At 40.1% G+C, this 22,430-nt stretch overlaps 1 protein-coding gene across 1 annotated transcript; it reads left to right on the forward strand.

The window, feature by feature from the left end:
* Window positions 1-245: 245 nt before the first annotated feature.
* On the forward strand, window positions 246-21,939 carry LOC131943226 (fibrinogen C domain-containing protein 1-like). Its single transcript, XM_059303241.1, has 11 exons — window positions 246-410; window positions 1,976-2,151; window positions 6,784-6,921; window positions 10,905-11,073; window positions 13,995-14,113; window positions 15,066-15,280; window positions 17,261-17,372; window positions 18,459-18,594; window positions 19,562-19,636; window positions 20,069-20,218; window positions 21,647-21,939. Exons 1-11 carry the CDS (start codon window positions 246-248, stop codon window positions 21,833-21,835), a joined length of 1,644 nt encoding a protein of 547 aa, XP_059159224.1. The 3' UTR covers window positions 21,836-21,939.
* Window positions 21,940-22,430: the final 491 nt, after the last annotated feature.

A 22,430-nucleotide genomic window follows, 5' to 3' on the forward strand; every position in this document is an offset into this window, starting at 1 on the left:
CACCCCCCCCCCCCCCCTCACCACCCGACGAAACCCGGATTTGACATACCTACATAATTGATCAAACCAATACAATTAATTTGCTTTGTATTAGTTCCGCAGATCTGACGTGAACCGGAATCAAATCTACAACAGTTGAAAGCTCCGATACCAACAATCACATAAACTGTTTACAGCGGTGACTGTGGTAGAGTTCTGTCATGACGTCTAGTTGTGGGGGTGGGGTGGGGGCGGCGCTACGGGTCATGCCCGTGGTGCTCCTGCTCCTGCTGCCCCGGGACGGCCAAGGTCAAGGTGAGCGGCAGTGTTCCACGACCTTTCACGTGTGGCAGGCGGGTCACGACGCCCAGCAGATGATCAAGGACGTGTATTTGAAGATTGACAACATCACTGCTCACACGAAATTTGAGGTACGTAGACAACATCACTGCTCATACGAAATTTGAGGTCAGTACAACATCACTACTCACACGAAATTTGAGGTCAGTACAACATAACTGTTCACACGAAATTTGAGGTCAGTACAACATAACTGCTCACACGAAATTTGAGGTCAGTACAACATCACTGCTCACACGAAATTTGAGGTCAGTACAACATCACTGCTCACACGAAATTTGAGGTCAGTACAACATCACTGCTCACACGAAATTTGAGGTCAGTACAACATAACTGCTCACACGAAATTTGAGGTCAGTACAACATAACTGCTCACACGAAATTTGAGGTCAGTACAACATCACTGCTCACACGAAATTTGAGGTCAGTACAACATCACTGCTCACACGAAATTTGAGGTCAGTACAACATCACTGCTCACACGAAATTTGAGGTCAGTACAACATAACTGTTCACACGAAATTTGAGGTCAGTACAACATCACTGCTCACACGAAATTTGAGGTCAGTACAACATCACTGCTCACACTAAATTTGAGGTCAGTACAACATCACTGCTCACACGAAATTTGAGGTCAGTACAACATCACTGCTCACGCGAAATTTGAGGTCAGTAGACAACATCACTGCTCACACGAAATTTGAGGTCAGTACAACATAACTGCTCACACGAAATTTGAGGTCAGTACAACATCACTGCTCACTTGAAATTTGAGGTTAGTAGACAACATAACTGCTCACACGAAATTTGAGATCAGTAGACAACATCACTGCTCACACGAAATTTGAGGTCAGTAGACAGACAACATATCTGCTCAAATGAAATTTGAGGTAAGTATACAATATACCTGCTCACATGTCAGGAGACAATATAACTGCTCGCACGAAATTTGAAATAAGTAGACAGAAGACATAACTGCTCATACTAAATACGAAGAAAATAGATCAAAACCATGGGACAGCGCGGTCGAACGGTAGAGCGTTTGGCTGATAGCCCAAAGGTCTCGAGTTCGGATCTCAGTTCTGACATTTGACTGTAGGAGTTGGGGAAAGTAAAGGTGGCAGGACTGGACTTGGCAGTGCTGACTTGACCTCATATGCCGAGTTCAAGAAACATGTGAATTTTACTTCATCTGCTCAATGGATTGCTAGGTCTAAAGAGGGGCTTTATTTTAGATCAAAATCACTGCTCACACATAATACAAGGTAAATAGACAACACCGCAGCATACACTAAACACGAGGTAAGGAGATAAAGCCAATGCCCCCACGAAATACGAATTAAATCAAAATTACGTCACAAACGCGAAATACAAGGTAAGTAAACAAACCACACACGAAATACGAAGTAATAATACCTCAAACACTGAAATAGGAGGTAAGTAAATCAAATTTACGTCACACACGAAATACGATGAACATAGACATAACCACTTGGCTCCTATTAATATTAGCCATCCACCGATAGCTGGGTGAACTTAGACCACACACTGGGTTCAAACCTCCGATTTTTTTTTTTTTAAATTATTCAACGCACGCTCGTGAAAACAACGGCTCACCCCCTGGCTCTGATTCCAGATTGCCGAGATCAAATCCCAGCTGGCACAGGAAACGAGCCGGATCTACAACTGGACATACGCCGTGGACAAGCGTGTCTTCCAGCTGCAGATTGACAAGATGGACGAGGAGCTGGTGCAGGTGAAGAACATGGCGAGCTACTACAAGATGCAGACACAGGTGGAGCAAATCGGCAGGTCAGTCAGCTGGAGTTGTGGCCCGTACCATATATCCGCGTCCTTCGTGATATATATATATATATATATATATATATATATATATATATATATATATATATATATATATATATATATATATATGTATACATTATATATGTATATATATATTATATGTATATGTATATATATATATATGTATGTATATATATGTATGTATATATATATATGTATGTATATATATGTATATATATATATGTATGTATATATATATATATATATAATATATATATATATATATATATATATATATATATATATATATATATATATATATATGTATATATATGTATATATATGTATATATGTGTATATATATATATATATATATATATATATATATATATATATATATATATATATATATATATCTTCCCTAGAACCAGACAGATGTAACTGAATTTTTGTTGTTTTTCTTCCGTAATTTAAACACCGTTATGTTCTTAATCCACAAAGGCAGCTTGGTATGAGCAATTGTTGTCAAAACACCTACCGTTATTACACAACAACACAGTTACTTCAAGGGCTTACTACATAAACGTTAAGAAAAACAAACTAAAGCCCCCCGCCCCGGTGAATGTTTTTAAAAAAAGTTAAACTAGGACAATCTGAATCAAGGATATTATATATATATATATATATATATATATATATATATATATATATATATATATATATATATATATATATATATATAGGCTAAATATAAAGAAAATCGACCAGTGACCCAATAAACGAAACTCCTATTTAGAGTAGAACAATCCTTCTCTACTAAGATATAGCAAGTTAGACTCTTAACTATTAGAGCCTTAAAATGTGAATATTGCTACAGAGCTGAGCTGATTTTAATATGGACGGTGGTCACCTGTTTTATGTGTTAAGACACCTTCGGGGGGGGGGGGTAGCAGGCAGGATTCGATTGGTAGGCTCCAGTGTAATCAAAACGTGATCTACCTCTAAACGGGAAAGTACAAGCTTACCTTGGTGTTCTCACACATCCAGTCCAGATGAAATCCTATTTCAAGACGTCTAATATTTTAGGCTTAGAGCTGGAGGGAGGGGCGTCGGTGAGCCATGGGGGGGGGGGGGGGGGTGGGGTTAGAGAAAATAGTCCTGTATCGATGAACGAAAAAGAAGGTTTTAGTTTTAGTTCTGAGTAAAAATATTCTTTCAAATAATTTTCTCGACAGTATCTGAGAGTTCGAAAGGCTAATCGCGTGAATGGATATCTATTTTTAGCCTGGAGACGTGGGTTGCTGCCCCTTACATCATTTATGTCTTCTTTAAGTGCTACTGTACTCGCGACATTTTTTTTCTCATTAAATATTGATTACATGCCTCAACTTAATTGAATGTTTAAATTTAACCCTGCTTTTGTTTTTTTATTATGTGCCATGCACTCATTAAAACCGTATTTAATTAAACATCGTTAGTGTGATGTCCAGTTTCTAATTGTTTTGAACTATTACCTCACATTTTTTTTTATGAAAACGAGAGAATTCAATGCTGATTAGGTTCTCAAGTGTTTTTTCTCTCCGTAAATGACGTCACACTACCGAGGGAGAAAAGGGAATTAGTGACGATTTTTGACGGTGGGGGGGGGGGGGGGGGGGCAGTGCGACGAAAAAGAATATTAGAAACTGCTTTTTAGCAGTTATTTTGCATTTATACAAGATTGTTTTTTGCCCTGGTAATAAAAATGTATTAATGATTTACTCAATGTTGACAGATCTCAGAAAATATCTTAGAAATAAATCGATGTTATATTTAACAAAAACTGTAGTTTTAGTGATGGTAACCGGCTGATGTATAACGTCATTTGAGGGGTCTCGCTTTTTTTGATGATGTGTGTAAAAAATTGTCTTAAAACTGTGACATCCAGACTTTAAAAAATGTTTAAGCATATTTTCATTGTATAAATTTAAAAGTAACTCTTTTTATTCTTCTTAAAAATAAATTCAAATTATTTATGATTCAACAAAACAGTTAAACAATCCCCAAAGGTACTTAAATACTACTTATACGGGTAGTTGGAAAAAGACTAATACGGTAGTGTTTTAGAATATATTGAGAAAAAGATGTAGGTGGTCGTCTGTGTGTTTGTCACAGGGAGAGGGGTTGGGAGGGTGATGGTGTTGGTGTGGTGGGTGGTGAGCTATGGAAGGTCGAAGTGGTTGGTATTTATTATTTGGTGGTGGATGTGGAGAGTAGTTGTTTATGGAAGGTGGAAGTGGTTGGTGTGGAGGGTGGTGGTCAATAGGTGGTGGAAGTGGTTGGTGTTGGTTAATAGGTAGAAGAAGTGGTGGGTATTTATTATTTGATAGTTTATGTGGTGGGTGGTGGTGTATGGAAGGTGGATGTGGTTGGTGTGGTGGGTGGTTGTTAATGGAAGGTGGATGTGGTTGGTGTGGTGTGTGTTTGTTAATGGAAGGTGGATGTGGTTGGTGTGGTGGGTGGTGGTTAATGGAAAGTGGACGAGTTATAAAGTTATTTAATGGCGCTGGGAGACTTGCTTAGTTATTTGAGTAAGGTGGGCGGTTGTTAAAACCCATGTGACAGCTTTTAAAAGAAAAACACCCGAATCGATTTCAATCTCCGAAGAATTCCTCCAACACATGAAAGGACCGGGTCCGTTTCATCTGAGACCCAGCGAGTCAGGGGGAACATCACGTTTTGTGAAATGACTAGTAAATAGTGAAAACATTGCTGGGGAACTTGAGGAACCAGGAGGGCGTGTCGGGAACACTGGGTGGGATGTGTAGCGATAATTATGAAGGGTTGGGGGCGGGGGTTGAGGTGGTTTCGGTTTATCGGTCGGATATTTTGTCTGTATAGCGGTCGTCTCAAAATGAAGTAAAGCAATTTTATTCGGTTTTTAAACTCACAGACCTATATGTTACTTGTTATCAATTATAAGCCCATCCCTTCCAATAAACCCCGCAAATAAACACTGATCACCACACCCCATCCCTTAACATCACGACCAGTCGCTAACATACCATTAATATGTCGGGTTCTTCTATGTCTAGGGGTATATAGCAACAGACAAATACAGCGTACACAACAGTAGATAACACTAACACTCTATAATAATAATAAGATTATGTATATATATATATATATATATATATATATATATATATATATATATATATATATATATATACAATAATAAAATAATAAATGATAAAAGGGCTCTACAACACTCATAGCAATACTCAACACCAAGTTACACGTTCACAGCCACAGCACATTAATCTGCTTCACACTCTTTGTACACGCTCTGACACCGTCACCTGACACACCTCACGTGAACACTTCTCGCTCCATGTAAACACACTCAACCAAGGGATACAACTATACACAAAAATGAGAGTACCTATCGTTCGAGCACACAACACACACAATCAGGGGACATGTAAGGGACGTAACAACTGCTTTAATTTTTTTTAGGTTACAATTTTAAACCCATCCATTATTATCTACCACCAGCCTTAGCCAATCCCCTCCTTTCGTCCTGCATGACGTCATCTATAGACGCGCCCTATGCTTTCTCGACCAGTGATTTGATTTGTATCATGTTGTTGTATATGAAAGATTGATTGGGACGCATTGAGGTTTCCCATCCAGCTGGTATCTCACAGAGTCGAACGTCAACTTCGGCTAGTGTTAGGGCGACACTCAATTATTCACACAACAACATTCAGTCGCCGTCTAGAGTGGAGGGGAACTTGACGAGGATGGGATTTGAACAATGTTGCCTTGTGGGAGTAGGTTTTGGGGTGGGGGAATATGAAAAAATGGGTTTCCTGGTGGGGTGAGTCTAGGTGGAGGGCGGGACGGGGGAGGTAGGTGTTGTTGGGGTGGGGGATCAGAAAATATATGAAAATTCAGTTACTTGTGGGAGTAGGTTTTGGGGTGGGGGGGGGGGGAGTAGATAATATATGAAAAAAAAAACGTTTTCCTGTTGGGGTGGGTCTAGGTGGAGAGCGGGACGGGGGAGGTAGGTGTGGTTGGGGCGGGGGAACCTGACAATACATAGGTTCCCTGGTGGGGCAACTGTGGAAAAATCAGTTTCTTAGTAGGGGTGGGTATAGTTTGGTGGGGAGGAAGATCATCTGTACGGAAAAAATGTTTTTTGGTGTGGGTGTGTCTAATTGGAGGGGGGGGGGGGGCAGTCACTGTATAAAAATCTTTTTCTAGGCGCAGTGGGTTTGCGGTGGAGAACCAATGATTGTATGAAAATCAATGTGTATGATTGGTTAGGTCTTGTGGGGGGGGGGGGGGAGGAAAAAACAATAAATTTATAAAAATCAATTTATTTTCTTGTGGATTAGGTCTTCATAAATTAACAATATTATTTAAATTGTATTCTGCTTTATGTCCTAATAGATTGACATTCCTACCTAAAATGTTGTATTCTGTGTCCTGTCTTCAAAAATTGTCTAGTTCATCTAAAATTTTGTTTTTTGTGTTATGCATTCATACATTGACTATTGCATCTAAAATGTTGTATTATGTGTTTTGTCATCATATATTGTCATACACATATCTAAAATGTCCTATTCGAAACCAACCTTGACCTTGTAACAGGCGCGTGGATGACCTTGAGAGCTGGATGTACAGCGTGCGCAACAAGCTGCGCAGTGGACGAAGCAGCAGTGGAGCAGACGAGAACATCCCTCAACAGCAGGGCATCACCACTGACATGGGCGCCATGTTGAAGAACAGGTAAGGAAAAAAAATACGGATATTTAAACGTCTTTAAACGTATCACTTCCTGTCCCGTTACACTAAAAAGAGTAAAAGTAGAGTTCACTTGTTTCTCTGACCTACGGCATATGAAGAGATAGTATGGTCAGCACTTTGCCCAGCCGCCTTTACTTTTCCTAACGTGAGTTACATACCCATCAGAGTTGGGTGGACTCAGTGACGGTCTTCTGACTTGAACCCGGATTCGAACTCGAGACTTACGGGTTAGCAGTCCAGCTCTCTACCGATGGACCAATCCGTCTAAATAAAAATCTAAATATTTGAAAACAAATTAAAAGTTCTTGATTTGTCACTTTAGTGATCGTGTTTGTGTAATGCTTCAGCTTAATGCTTAAGTTTAGGGTTTTAGAAAAGCAGCCTACATTGGGTAGAAAGTAAGCTAAACTTCGTAGTATTCAAATCGTAAGTGTTCAAAAATTAACTGCTTTCGTATTAATTATTCTTTGTAAAAAATAAATAAGTCCAAAACATATTATTAAGCGTGTAAAATTAGAAAAACACCGATAACAGCTAGGCACTGACTTTATACGGACGCTTTACACTTTTTAAAAGTCTTACTCTAGTTTATAGTTTATACCTTTCAAGTTTCGGCATAAGCTCAAACTAAAGTTCAACTGGATTTCTCTACGAGTTTTCACCCTTATTATTCCCGCTTTCCTGGTTTTTTCTTCTTTTTTTTTTCGTGGAAATCTCCGTTAGAACATTTGAAATTATTTTAGGAAGTGTATTTTAAAAAGGGGCTTATTTAAATGAACGCGCCGGGCTATTTAAGCAAGGAGTATTGTCCCTCATCTAGTACACTTGTGGGATCAATGGAGCCCAACTTGGTTAAAAAAAAAATAACAGCGCGGGCTCTTGAATGGATTATTCATTAACTGGAGAAGGTAGCGGCATCACGCGAGGATTGCTGGTGACGTTTTCCTCAGGGGTGCCGGGCTGGGATTTTTTTTTTCTTCAGTAACTGTGTCAGGCTGTACATGCAAGTGAGTCGGAGGGTGTGTCAGTCATGCGTGGAAGTTAGATACTGGTCAGTCACGCGTAGAAGTCAAATAGTTGGTGTGTCAGTCGTGCGTGGAAGTCAGAAAATGAGTGCGTCAGTCATGCGGCGTGGAAGTCAGCTAGTGGATGTGTCAGTCATGCGTGGAAGTCAAATTGTAGGTGTGCCAGTCATGCGTGAAAGTTAGAAATGGGTGTGTCAGTCATGCGTGGAAGTCAAACATTTACATTCATGAATCTCAGTCACGACAGTCACACAGCCCCGTGTGTCAGTCATGCAACAGCGAATCCACACTAACCTACTGTTGTATACGGGGTACACGTCCTAATTTTGTTTATTTAATCCTCCACCCAACACCTTTTAGTCCAGTGGTTCCCAACCTTTTTCGAGTGGCGACCCCCTTTTATAAAAATTAAGTGACCCGCGACCCCCATAGAATTAAAAAGCCGAAATTAGTATGGAAATTAATAAGCACTAAAATAAGATTTTCTAGTAGACTTTCAATATGAACTACTCTTGATAACTGTTTTAATAGCATGAGTAAAATTGCATACTATTCACTAAACCTTCGTGGTTAACTTTTTAATTACATTTTTTTTTGTTAACGCCAACCTATGTCATTATAATTATCTTAATTTTGTTTTTAATCGAAGAATAGTGTTGAAAATGTATTCTCGAAAAGTCAATCAATCTTATGTTTGGGTACGAATGGTGAATACTTCACCAAAATTGTGTCTGCAGTTTTTCATCTTACTCGGAATCATTCTGCAAATAAAAGAACTCATCTTGTAATTCAACGGGAATGCTGGCAACATCAAGGGAAGAAGAGAATAGGTAATGCGTAAATGCAGATTCTTCTTTTTTTCAGCTCAGAGAAATAGCGATGCAGTCCGTTTTCAAGAGATTCAAGATGTCCAGAAATCGCTTCTTTCGAAATTTTAAATAACTCAAATTTACAATATTTCCAAGATTTATTTTATTCGCCGATTTTGCGGTTTTGATAAAAGTGCCCCGAGATTATCATGGAAAGTTATAATATCCGTTCATTTTACCTGAAGCTTCAGGTTAAGCTTATCTTGATGTTCGAACACATCTGCTAGGTATGGTACTCTCTCCAACCACCACTATGTCGTTTTAAGTATACCAAAAAGTCATGTTTCCTTTGCACTTCCAAGAACAATTTGATTTCAGATTTCAATAAAAAACACAATTTACAACATTTCGTTTGACAGCCAGCGTACTGTAGTGTAGAAGAGTAGAACCTCGTGATCTATATTAATATTTTGTTCTCAGTTCTTTGAAGGCTCCAGATTTTATATAATTTACGCCTTATACTAGCAATGAACTCTTGATGTCAATTGGTTAGGGTAGTGGTTAGGGAGCTAAATCTTTTCTGTTTTCTGAAAGCCCGATTTTGAGCTAAACATAGATGGCGCACCATCCGTACAAACCCCCACAGCCGTTCTAACCAATTTTAATCATCCAGTTTCAAAAAAGGTATTTATTTTCTCCATGTTATCTTCACAAAAGAGCAACTCTTCTTTGCTATCATCCGCATGAATATAGACACAGACCAGCAACTGCGAACACGAACTCACGTCTGTTGATTTATCAACTTGAAAAGCAAACAATGGTGAAAGCTTAATTTCAATAAAAATGTGTTATTTAACATTTACGTACATGAAGCGTTTGGTGAGATTTTCTCCAATTGTTTTTTTTTTTTTTTTTGCTTGGCGTTTTCTGTCGCGACTTCATTTGATGCTTGCACTAATGCTGGTGAAAACATCCTGTTCGATCAAGTCTCTGGCGTCTGCAACTAGCTTCTTACCAACGAAAGAACTCCATATATTTCTGGTGTGTTCCGAATGACTTGTCTCAAATAACGTTTTAGTTTTGAAGATTTCATAGATTCGTGACTGAGAACAACTTTGTACAGTGCGCTTTGTTTCTTCTCTATTACATTTCCAGTAATGTTAATGAAGCCGAATTTCAAAAATTCTTCTAAATATTTATGTTGTGTTTCAAATTACTAAGGTTAAGTATACCAGTTGGCGACCCCCCAGAAAGACCTTCGCGACCCCCAGGGGGGTCGCGACCCCCAGGTTGGGAACCCGTGTTTTAGTCTGACTTTTAGTTCTACTAGTTCTAGCTGTTCTTTGAATAAAATGTCCAAATGTTGAAGTTTACAACTATCTTATAAATGAAATGTCCCAATGTTAAATCTTCCAACTATCTGTTGAATGAAATGTCCCAATATTAAATCTCCCAACTATATTGTGAATTAAATGTCCGAATGTTAAATCTCCCAACTATCTGTTAAATGAAATATCCCAATGTTAAATCTCCCAACTATATTGTGAATTAAATATCCCAATGTTAAATCTCCCAACTATCTTGTGAATGAAATGTCCCAATGTTAAATCTACCAACTATCTTGTGAATGAAATGTCCGAATGTTAAATCTCCCAACTATCTTGTGAATGAAATTTCCCAATATTAAATCTACCAACTATCTGTTGAATGAAATATCAGAATGTTAAATTTCCCTACTATCTTGTGAATGAAATGTCCCAATGTTAAATCACCCAACTATATTGTGACTGAAATGTCCCAATGTTAAATCACCCAACTATATTGTGAATGAAATGTCCGAATGTTAAATCACCCAACTATATTGTGAATGAAATGTCCGAATGTTAAATCACCCAACTATATTGTGAATGAAATGTCCGAATGTTAAATCTACCAACTATTTGTTGAATGAAATGTCCGAATGTTAAATCTACCAACTATTTGTTGAATGAAATGTCCCAATGTTGAAATTTCCATCTTGTGAGCGAAACAAGAATGTTAAATCCCCCAACTATCTTGTGAACGAAATGTCCCCATGTTAAATCTTCCAACTATCTTGTGAACGAATGTCCCCATGTTAAATCTTCCCCAGTGTCGGTGACCTAAAGGCCGAGTGGATTCTGCTGAAACGGGAACTTGAGTCAGTCAAAAAAGAAGGCTTGGTGGCCATTGACGGCCAGAGGGAACTCAGGAACGAGACGGCCAAGTTGAAGGCCGGTATGGAGGAAACCGCCACAGCATCCAGGCAGATGGAAATGAAGGTAAATGACAGAATGTGACATCAGGGTTTCTTTCAGGCATTTTTTCCGGGCATTTGTCGCATTAGCGCAAGTGTCCATTCGGGCATTTGTTCCGTTCGGGCTTTTGTCCCATTCAAGCTAGTGTCCATTCGGTCATTTGTCGCAATTGGGCAAGTGTCTATTCGTGCGTTTGTCGCATTCGGGCAAGTGTCTATTCGTGCGTTTGTCGCATTCGGGCAAGTGTCTATTCTGGAAATCGGCCTTCGGGCAAACGGCGTTTAGGCAAGCGTTTTTTGGGAAAACGTCCAGCTCCCATATAAATTAAATATTTTTCTTATATCGTCATGGCTGGGGGGTCGACGTGTTCCAATGTAGGGGGTTTTGCCCTCCCTCCCCTCCCACCCCCACCCCAAGAGATGCCTGAAAGAAGAACTATGTAATATGGGTGTTGGATGGTTAAGATTTTTTAAAAACATTATAAGAGGTTAGAGTTAGCCTATCGCATCACTGTTACATGGGTCGTCGAAACACTTTTGTCATGCATCACGATTCTGGGCTAATTTTCTATGTCATGCACATTTTAAAAATTACCCTCTAAACTTTATGTTTAAGCCAAGCTTTTCAAGATATTACAATTTACATTAAGTTTCCAGGAAACGTAATTATGCAGAATATATTAATACTAATTCAGATTAGCCATTATGGTGATTTAAACCAATAATATTAATAATGCAATCAATGCTAACGTCACTTTAAAGAACAAAACAGAGAACCAATGATTCATCGCGTAGTTAAGATGCGTTTGATTTTACAGAAGTTGTTTTTTTTTAAAAATAGTTTATAGTTTATTTACAAGTGTACGTTTGGCACTTCATAGTCTAATAGACAATTGGATGATTGCGCATAGGAAATCCAAGCACAAAGCCCGGGCCCTAAGTTGAGAAGAGCCAGATGTTGCCTATGTATCAAGCCCCCCGTCCCCCACTCTCCACACAGCTGATGAACCCAAGAGATAGGACCTTACCTGTACAGCTTGGAATCAGCAGTGTCGCAGGAGTTGCCGAAAGGAAACACTTTTGATAAAAAAAACAAAAACTACTGAACAGCGACGTAAAGTGTTAACATTATGAATCATTGTACCCCTATTTTGTACTTTTAAGGGACATTAGCATTATTGTATGAATTCGGAGTTTTCTGTCTCTGATACCCTGAGGTTCGAACTTTGGACTTTCGGGTTAGCAGCCGTGTGCGTTTCCACTCAGCCACTCCGGTCCACGTTTGCAACTAAGACCTCGATTACCTCTTGTTTCTTTAAAGAATAATGCACTGAAATGAAGGTTTAGAATGTTGTCAGGATTCATTTAATTTTAAAATATTTATCGTCTTGTATGCATTTACGTTCTCACAACAACCGGTGGCCGGTGTAGATGTTTCACAGGAGCCCCTAAAAGTATTGCTTGATTCAAATATTCACAAACGCTACAATACGCACTCTAGACTTGTGTGAAATGTTATCCAAGACAGTGCATGGCCGTTGTATTTTTTTCCCTCTTAAAGTGTAGGTAACAGGATGCGTGCAGACGGGTTTTAAGGATCAAACATTTTGGGGAACGGTGGCGCATTAAAAGGGATTTACTTCTAAAAGACAGTTATCGATTTTTTTTTTCAAATGTAGAAATCGAAGAGAAGAGTAAAAAATAAGTTTTTTTTTTAATTTCTTTTAAAAGAACAAGTTTAAGGGCCCGTGTGATAATATAAATGTAAACCTGTTTTAAACGGTTATTTTTTTACCCTGTGGAATAATTATTTTCAATTTTTTTAATAATTTATTTGAATAATTGATCTACGAAATAAACTAAAGTTTAACGAAATGAAAACAGATGAAAATAGTGGCAATTTAAATTTTCTTTGAGGTAATACATATAAAAAATAAATTGCTTGGTCACAAACCAAGAACAATTGGCTTGAAAATTTTATGATTCTACTGTCATTGACATTTTAGCTTGTTATATTTTATGTCCCCGTTTTTAACTAGCATGGCGTGGTCGGGCAAAAAAAGTAATGGTTGCTATCCTGAAAAGTCCCGAGTTCGAACCCTATGGAGTATGAGACTCGTTTGCTGAGGACGACTTCAGGAGAAAACTCCAAATCAAATAGGAGTGAATGCCCTTAGGTTAAAGGATTACCGGTTTCCTTTCGGTAGCTCTTGCGACACAGCCGATGCCAAGTTGTATAAGTAACGCCCTTTCGTTTGGGTCCATCAGATGTGTGGAGAGAGGGGGGGTCTGATGTATGGGCTATATTAACTCGCTGGCCAGATTTTGTGCTTGTTGATTGAGTGTTGGGGGTCGGCGTGGTCGAGTCGGTAAAGCTCATGTTTGCTAAACCGAAAAGTTTCGAGTTCGAACCCTCGGGCAGATGAGGCTCTTTGGCTGGGGACAGCCACTCTTCGAGGAGAGACTACTCTAAAATCAAACAACTGCTGCCTTGTAGTTTGTTCTTGGTTGAACAAAGGCTATAGAAGCAAATCCAAAAATAAAAGCAGGCTGTAATCGGAGTCAATGGCGCATAACCAGTTGACACGTATCCTTAATTGTGATGGAGGCGTGATCGAGTCGGCAAAGCTCATGGTTGATAAATTCGAAAAAAGTCTCGAGCTCAAACCCTCTGGCAGATAAGGCTCGATCCCCTCCAGCACTATAAATTAAGAACGAAGAAGAAGAAGATTGAGTGTTATGGATAAGGGTATGAATGGTGAGGGCTAGGCTAAAGAGTAAGTGGTATGATGGAAAACATGCAAGTGTTATGGTTAGGGTGTAATACGAGTAAGTTAGAGTGAAAAATTGGTCAATGTTAAAGTGGGTAGGTTGAAAAACTGGTCATCGGATTTCAGATTTGGAAACAAAAGATGTTGATTTGAATGTCATGTTGTCTCCCTGTAGGTGTTGACTATAGTGGACCAGCAGAGCCGGGTGGATAATAAAATCAATAAGCTGATCACTGACACTGACCACATCAAGTTTCAAATGGAGCAACATAAGTTGGAGCACAGGCAACAGCAGTAAGATATTTTTTTTCTGGCACGTATTTTAATGCTGTGGTTGGTGGGAAGGTGGGGAGAAGTTCGGGGGGAGGGAGTTAAGGTGGAGCACAGACAACAGCAGTAAGATATTTTTTTCTCCAGCACGTATTTTAATGCTGGGGATGGTGTGAAAGGAGGGGGTGATAAAGGTGGATCACAGGCAACAGCAGTAAGATATTTTTTTCTCCAGCACGTATTTTAATGCTGGGGATGGTGTGAAAGGAGGGGGTGATAAAGGTGGATCACAGGCAACAGCAGTAAGATATAGTTTTTTTTTCTAGGATGTACTTTAATTCTGGGGATGGTGGTAAAAAGGGGGGGGGGAGGGGGTTAGTTGGAGCACGGCAACCGCAGTAAGATATAGTTGTTTATTTTTTCTCGCACTTACTTTAATGCAGGGGATAGTGGGGGTTACCTTCGGAATGACTAAACGCCATTGTGGATAAAGGATATCAGAACAAACCATTTCAAACAAAGATGATCAGAACAAATCATTCAATAAAATTAAAAGAGCGATTAAAACAAATCATTTCAATTTAAAGGGTCATCAGGATAAACCATTTTAAACCACGGGTGATCAGGATAAACCATTTTTAGACCAGGGGTGATCAGGGCTAACTTAATTAAACCAGGGGTGATCCGGATAAACATTATAAACAATTCTAGACCAGCGGTGGTCAGGGCAAACCATTCTAAACCAGGGGTGATCAGGACAAACCAGTCCATACAAAGCGTGGTCAAAACAAACCATTCCAATGTATACGTGATCAGGACAAACCATTATAAAGAAATAACGATCAGGATCAATCATTCTATTTTTATGCTCAGTTTCCGTTTCGCAGTTTTACGTTGCGCAAATTTTCCACTGCGCATTTTTCCGGTCACCAATGCCGTAATGTCAGCCATTTTCTTTTTGTTCCGTGTGTGCTAGGGTCGGCATGATCTCCCTCCAGTCCACGACGGCTGCCTTAAGGAAGGATCTCCAGGATGTGACGGCAAAGCTGACCCTGATCAACATCACCAGAACGGCGGATCTTTTGAGACAGCAGGGGGACGGCGGGTACAGCCACGGAGGGGGCAGGAACAGGGAGGGTGGGGCGGGAGGGACGAGTAAGGACGGGCGTACGGAGCAGTCCATCCCGAGAGGTTTGTAGAGGAAGTTGATTTTATTTTGTTTCGCGTCATGTGACATGAGCAGTGACACTGGTCATGTGACATGAGCACTGACACTGGTCATGTGACATGAATAGTGACACTGGTCTGGTTATGTGACATGAGCACTGACACTGGTCATGTGACATGAGCAGTGACACTGGTCATGTGACATGAGCAGTGACACTGGTCATGTGACATGAATAGTGACACTGGTCTGGTTATGTGACATGAGCACTGACACTGGTCATGTGACATGAGCAGTGACACTGGTCATGTGACATGAGCAGTGACACTGGTCATGTGACATGAGCACTGACACTGGTCATGTGACATGAGCACTGACACTGGTCATGTGACATGAGCAGTGACACTGGTCATGTGACATGAGCACTGACACTGGTCTGGTCATGTGACATGAGCACTGACACTGGTCATGTGACATGAGCACTGACACTGGTCATGTGACATGAGCACTGACATTGGTCATGTGACATGAGCACTGACACTGGTCATGTGACATGAGCAATGACACTGGCCATGTGACATGAGCAGTGACACTGGTCATGTGACACGAGCACTGACACTGGTCATGTGACATGAGCACTGACACTGGTCATGTGACATGAATAGTGACACCGGACTGGACATTTGACATGAGCATTGATACTGTGAAACTAGTGATGTGACATGCGTACTGACACTGGCAATGTGACATGAGCGATGACACTTAAAACTAACCATGTGAAATGAGCCCCGACACCATGCTATTGGTACCTTCCTCCCACCTAGAGTTTCTTTCAGCCATTCTTTCTGGGTTAGTAAAAAAAATACTTTAAAAATGCTCCCCCTTCCTGAAATTTATTGCACTCTCCGACTCGAATGATTCAAGTGAACTTCCCTTACCCCGGAGAAAAAAAGATCTGAAAGAAACATTGCAATCTCCTTTGTTAAATATAAACATTTAATTCTGATAAAAGATATTCAATACAAGTGATGACGTATGGTTTGACAGATGTGTGTCTTTCCAGTTAACTACTGAACTTAGATGACTTTCCTCTACAACTAGGATCATCCAGTTATAGCATTAACTCACTGTTACAATTATGTGTGGAAACTTCCGACAAATCTAAAAAAAATATTTCAGAAGCTTTTAGTTTAAATAATAATTACATCTATTTTTAAAAGCAAGATTAGCACCGAAAAAAATGTTGATTTTTTGCATTTTTTTCTTATAATTCAAAAACATTTTAAAAATAAATTCTATTAAATACAGAAATAGTTAATGACATTTGACAAATAATGACTGCAGCGATTTTCCAACCAGACATATTTTGAAAGCTATTTCTCCATTTTTAGCTTAGTATTAGGCCCATAGCGTGATTTAATTCAGCAACAGATCTGCCCGTTTTAATCAGAGCTTTTAAAAATGCACCCGGAAGTACATGCTATTTTCGTCTGGTCTATTTATAAAGCAGACATGTCTGTCAGACACCGACCAAATTGTATTTTCTTAAAACTGGAGATTTTATAAATGACATTTGATTGTAACCATGCGCAAGCGCAACTTTTGAACTCAGATTCATGTTTTAGATTACTACCAAGTTCGTTGAGAGTTAGGAAGTATTCCAGACAAGCATATTCTACATTTAGTTTTAATTCTTTTAAAATATCTATTTGTGGTATGCAGAAATACAGATTGTTTCATAATTGCTTTTAATTCGACGAATAAAATTAATAGCAGTTTTTGCTGCATTGAAATTGAAAGATGATGATTTGGGAAGGGTTCAAAGAGTTTATGAATCTTTTCTGCAAGCAACATCATGCAGAATACAGTCCGTCCATATTGTTATATATATATATATATATATATATATATATATATATATATATATATATATATATATATATATATATATATATATATATATATAATTGACTCTGACAAACCAAATCCTCCCCCCTCTCCCGTAGACTGTCATGACGTCTACACATCCGGGTACCGTGTGAGTTCAGTGTACCAGATCCTCCCTGAACACAGCCGCTTTCAGGTGCCAGTCTACTGCGAGATGATCAACAACACAGGGTAGGTGTCTAAGTTTTCAGGTGCCTGTCTACTGCGAGATGATCAACAACACAGGGTAGGTGTCTAAGTTTTCAGGTGCCTGTCTACTGCGAGATGATCAATAATACAGGGTAGGTGTCTATATGAATAAATAACTTTTTACAAAAGCATCATAAAGTATGCTGTGTAAATCGAGCGGTCGTTAGAAAAAAGATTTCGGAATAATGGACAAGGCTTAGTTTTAAGTTTTCATGTGGCTAGAGTTCTTAGTACACGCACGCACGCTCACATACACACACACACACACACACACACATATATATATATATATATATATATATATATATATATATATATATATATATATATATATATATATATATATATATGTGTGTGTGTGTATGTGTGTGTTTTGGGAAAGGCGTGGTCGGGTGTAATTGTAAAAGTATGCTAACACAAAATTCCAGAGTTCGAACGATACGACAGCTGAGGTTTTTTAACTGGCGATAGCAACTTGTCTAGGAAAAAAAATCCGAAATCATACATGAGTGGAACCCTCCATTAGGCTCAGTACCTTTCGTTGCTGTACATTCCAAAGGAATACAAAGCATTCGGTACCAGCTTCAGCTGCAGAAAGTGTCAGAGTTGATAACTCTATCGTCTAAGGGACTCTACTCAACATGAACACATTCCCTTGAGTAGAGCCTACATTCCTGCTGAACAATATCCGGCCGATTCCAGCGATTCAATCATGGTTAATTGTGTTTGTTAAAAGTATAGTAAAACATGTTTTAAATTGATGAATGCGACGGCGTGGCCTAGCGGTAGGGCGCTAGACTTCGAGTTAGGATCCAGGTTCAAGTCAGTAGAATGTCTCAGAGTCCACCCAGCTAAGATGGTTACTTAACTCAAGTTAGGGAAAATAAAGGCGGTTTGGAATAGTGCTGACTATATTGTTATCCCTTCATGTGCCGAGGTCACAAAAACAGGTGAACTTTATTTCACTTGCCCCATAGACCGTAGGTTTGAAAAGGGAACTTTAATTTTTTAATTTTTATTTTTTTTATTTTTTTTACATTGACGTGATTCGATCGTGTCCCCTCGTAGGTACACAGTTATCCAGAGACGCATTGACGGCACGCTCAACTTCAACAGACGGTGGTCGGAATACAAACAGGGGTTCGGTAATCCGTACGGCGAGTTGTGGGCCGGAAATGAACTTATCCACCTTCTGACCCGGCAGGCAAGTCGACTAACCTTTCATGTTTTAATTAAGTAATTTAACCTGAGTAAATAAAACTATCCCGGGGCGGCGTGGTTGAATGGTAGAGCTTTCGGCTGCTAGCCCGGAAGTCTGGAGTTTGGATCTCGGATTGTAAGATTTCCGTGAGTTTACTTTGATAGACTTATGTTGGGGTAAGTAAAGACGGGTGGGCAAGGTGCTGACCACACCACCCCCTCATATGCCAAGGTCAAGGAACATATGAACTCTACTTCATCTGCTCAATGGATCCCTAGGTCTAAAGAGGAATCTTTACTTTTTTTTGTCTATTGATGAGCTGTAAGCAGGAGTGGGTCGACGCATCAGAATGTCGGAAAAACAAATGTTACTGTAATTTGTTTTCTTCAAGACATAGCTAGAGCTTTTGGATTTTCTGATCACTTCAGTGGTGTAGCCAGGGTCGTCTCAAGGGGGGGGGTCCAATTTTTGCACCCCCCACCTCAAACTTTCGATTGCATCCCCCCCCCCCTCAAACTTTCGATTTGCACCCCCACCCTCAAACTTTCGATTAGCACCCCCCTCAAACTTTCGATTTGCACCTTCCCCCTCAAACTTTCGATTTGCACCCACCCCCCCCCCCCTCAAACTTTCGATTTGCACCCCCGTCATTATATATATATATATATATATATATATATATATATATATATATATATATATATATACCGAGGGGTCTATGGGGGGTTATGACCCCCCTAACCCCCCCCCCTGCCTACGCCACTGGATCACTTTATATAATCTTTATAAGCTTTATGACAAGAATCGGTTGCATCAAAGTCGCGATGAATGCGAGTATGTTAGTAATCTGGTTCTTCGACTCTAGATGCTGCATGATCTGCAGTTCGATCATCTATGTATAATGCAAGATTGGTACATATGACTGATGTTTTAATTATCTTTGTTGACTTTGTGCTCCTTCTGTTGACAGAAACACTACACCCTGCGGCTGGATATGTGGGACTGGGAGGGAATACAGTACTACGCCGAGTATTCCAAGTTCTTTGTAAGTCTATCTTTACTACGCCGAGTTTATGATAGCTAATAGGAAGCTAGCAGTTTTTTCCAGGCATCTCTTCGGTGGGAGATCCGCCAGCTCTCTTTCTCTCCCCCCCCCCCCCCCCCCCGAAGAAAGTCTACCCCCCCCCCCCGAACATAATGGAATTTAATATATAAATCATATAATTTTAACAGTGTCCACACCCCCTCCCCCGAGAAAATTTAGTCCGCCCCCCACCCACCGAAAATATTAAATGCCCCCTCTCCCCGGAGAAAAAAAAGTCTGGAAGAAGCACTGGAAGCTAGTCTATAGGGAATGGAAAGGGGGTGGGGGGTGGGGTGGAGAAACCAACTGGAACTTCCTGCTTTTAGTAATGATTCAATCCCATACCCCCCCCCCCCCCCAAGCAGTAACCGATGGGTCATGTTTTGGTCTCAGGTCGAGGACGAGAGTGAGAACTACAAGCTGGTGGTGGGTGAGTACAAGGGCACGGCCGGCGACTCGCTCATCTACCACAACAAGATGGCCTTCAGCACAGAGGACGTGGACAACGATCTGCACGAGAGGCATTGCGCGGCGGAGAATAAGGTTTGGGGAGCTTAACTTAAGTTGTTAGTGAGCTTTCAGTTGTTTCAGTGAGTTTAACTTGACACTAACATTGTTAGTTAGCTTAACATGGCCGAACCGTTGTTAATGTGCTTAACGTAACATACTCAACCCGTGTACTACCTCATATAGGCCCACACATCACATAGCCCTGTCTTACAATTAAAGTTATGTAGCCCACAATACAGTGGTGGGCGTCACCAAAAGAAATGTTTTGGTAAGGGAGGTTACTCTAATAATCACGATCGGAATAGTTTTCTTGGAGTTATCGGTTATGTTTAGTACAAATCACACGAGGCTTTAACTTAGATTATCTAATTTCCGTGTGATCTTATTACCATAGCTATGTTTATTTTTCATTGTACTCCAACCCTACACAACCTACATCCCAACATTACCACAGCTTACATCCTACCCCACACTACCCCACAGCTCAACCGCACATAAATTACGCCCAACCTCACACAACCCACATCTCAGCATCATACTCACGACTCTTCCTCCCACACCCCACCCCACACAACGAATCCACCCACATCTAATGCATTATCTTAATCATCCCCACACTAAATTACACTCAACCTCACACAACCCACATCCCAGCATCATAATCACGACTCTTCCTCCCACACCCCACACAACTAATCCACCCACATCTAATGCATTACCTTAATCCAGGGAGGGGGGGCTGGTGGTACAGCAAATGTTTCCTCAGCCAGCTCAACAGCCTGTACCACCCCACACAACCCCTACATCACCCACACACCACCCCACATCTAACACATGATTTACTTGCAGGGCGGCTGGTGGTACAGCAAATGTTTCCTCAGCCAACTCAACAGCCTGTACCACCCCACACAGCACCCCACACAACCCACACACCACCCCACATCTAACACATGATTTACTTTCAGGGCGGCTGGTGGTACAGTAAATGTTTCCTCAGCCAACTCAACAGCCTGTACCACCCCACACACAACACACCCCACACAACCCCCACATCTAACATATGATTTACTTGCAGGGCGGTTGGTGGTACAGCAAATGTTTCCTCAGCCAACTCAACAGCCTGTACCACCCCACACACCACCTACCCCTCACATCACCCCACCCCACAGAGCCCCACATATATCACCTGATATACTTGAAGGGCGGCTGGTGGTACAGCAAATGTTTCCTCAGCCAACTCAACAGCCTGTACCACCCCACACACCACCTACCCCTCACATCACCCCACACAACCCACACACCACCCCACAGAGCCCCACATATATCACCTGATATACTTGAAGGGCGGCTGGTGGTACAGCAAATGTTTCCTCAGCCAACTCAACAGCCTGTACCACCCCACACATTACCTCCAACACAACCCACACACCACCCCACATCTAACACACGATTTACTTTCAGGGCGGCTGGTGGTACAGTAAATGTTTCCTCAGCCAACTCAACAGCCTGTACCACACAGCGTGGTACTCCCAGTCCCAGTCCCGATACGCCGACGGTGTGGTCTGGTTCACCATCAAAGACAGCGAATTCTATTCCTTGAAACGGGTCGAGATGAAGTTAAAACCAAATTACCTCCCTGCAGACAACTGACAATGTCAGCAACTTTTTATTGTTAACTATAAATGGACAGGGAGACAACCATGATAAAGAAGTCACCGCAAGATGAAGTAGAGAAAAAGCTTGCGGATAGCAGATCTAGTTGCTGCGTGGAAGTTCGTGTAGGCTAGAAATACTTTAAAACTGCATCTAGATATAATACAGTTCCTTATCTATGTATGCAAACACTAACTGGCAATCAAGACTGTGGTTGTATACAGATGCATATTCATTGTAATACATTCTTGTATGTGTGACAAACAATTAATAATTGTTAATTTACTATTTTAATGTAGGCGATATAGGCACAGCCAGTTGGTGTAGAGGAGTTCATTATATTGGGCATGCTTATATACATAAATATATACAACATACACATAAATGTATATATATATATATATATATATATATATATATATATATATATATATATATATATATATATATATATATATATGTATATATATATATATGTATATATATATATATGTATATATATATATATATGTATATATATATATATATGTATATATATATATATATATATATGTATATATATATATATATATGTATATATATATATATATAT

Source organism: Physella acuta, unplaced genomic scaffold (genome assembly GCF_028476545.2).
Source record: "Physella acuta isolate Inbredline_101_S28 unplaced genomic scaffold, ASM2847654v3 ptg000448l, whole genome shotgun sequence".
Taxonomy (NCBI): domain Eukaryota; kingdom Metazoa; phylum Mollusca; class Gastropoda; family Physidae; genus Physella; species Physella acuta.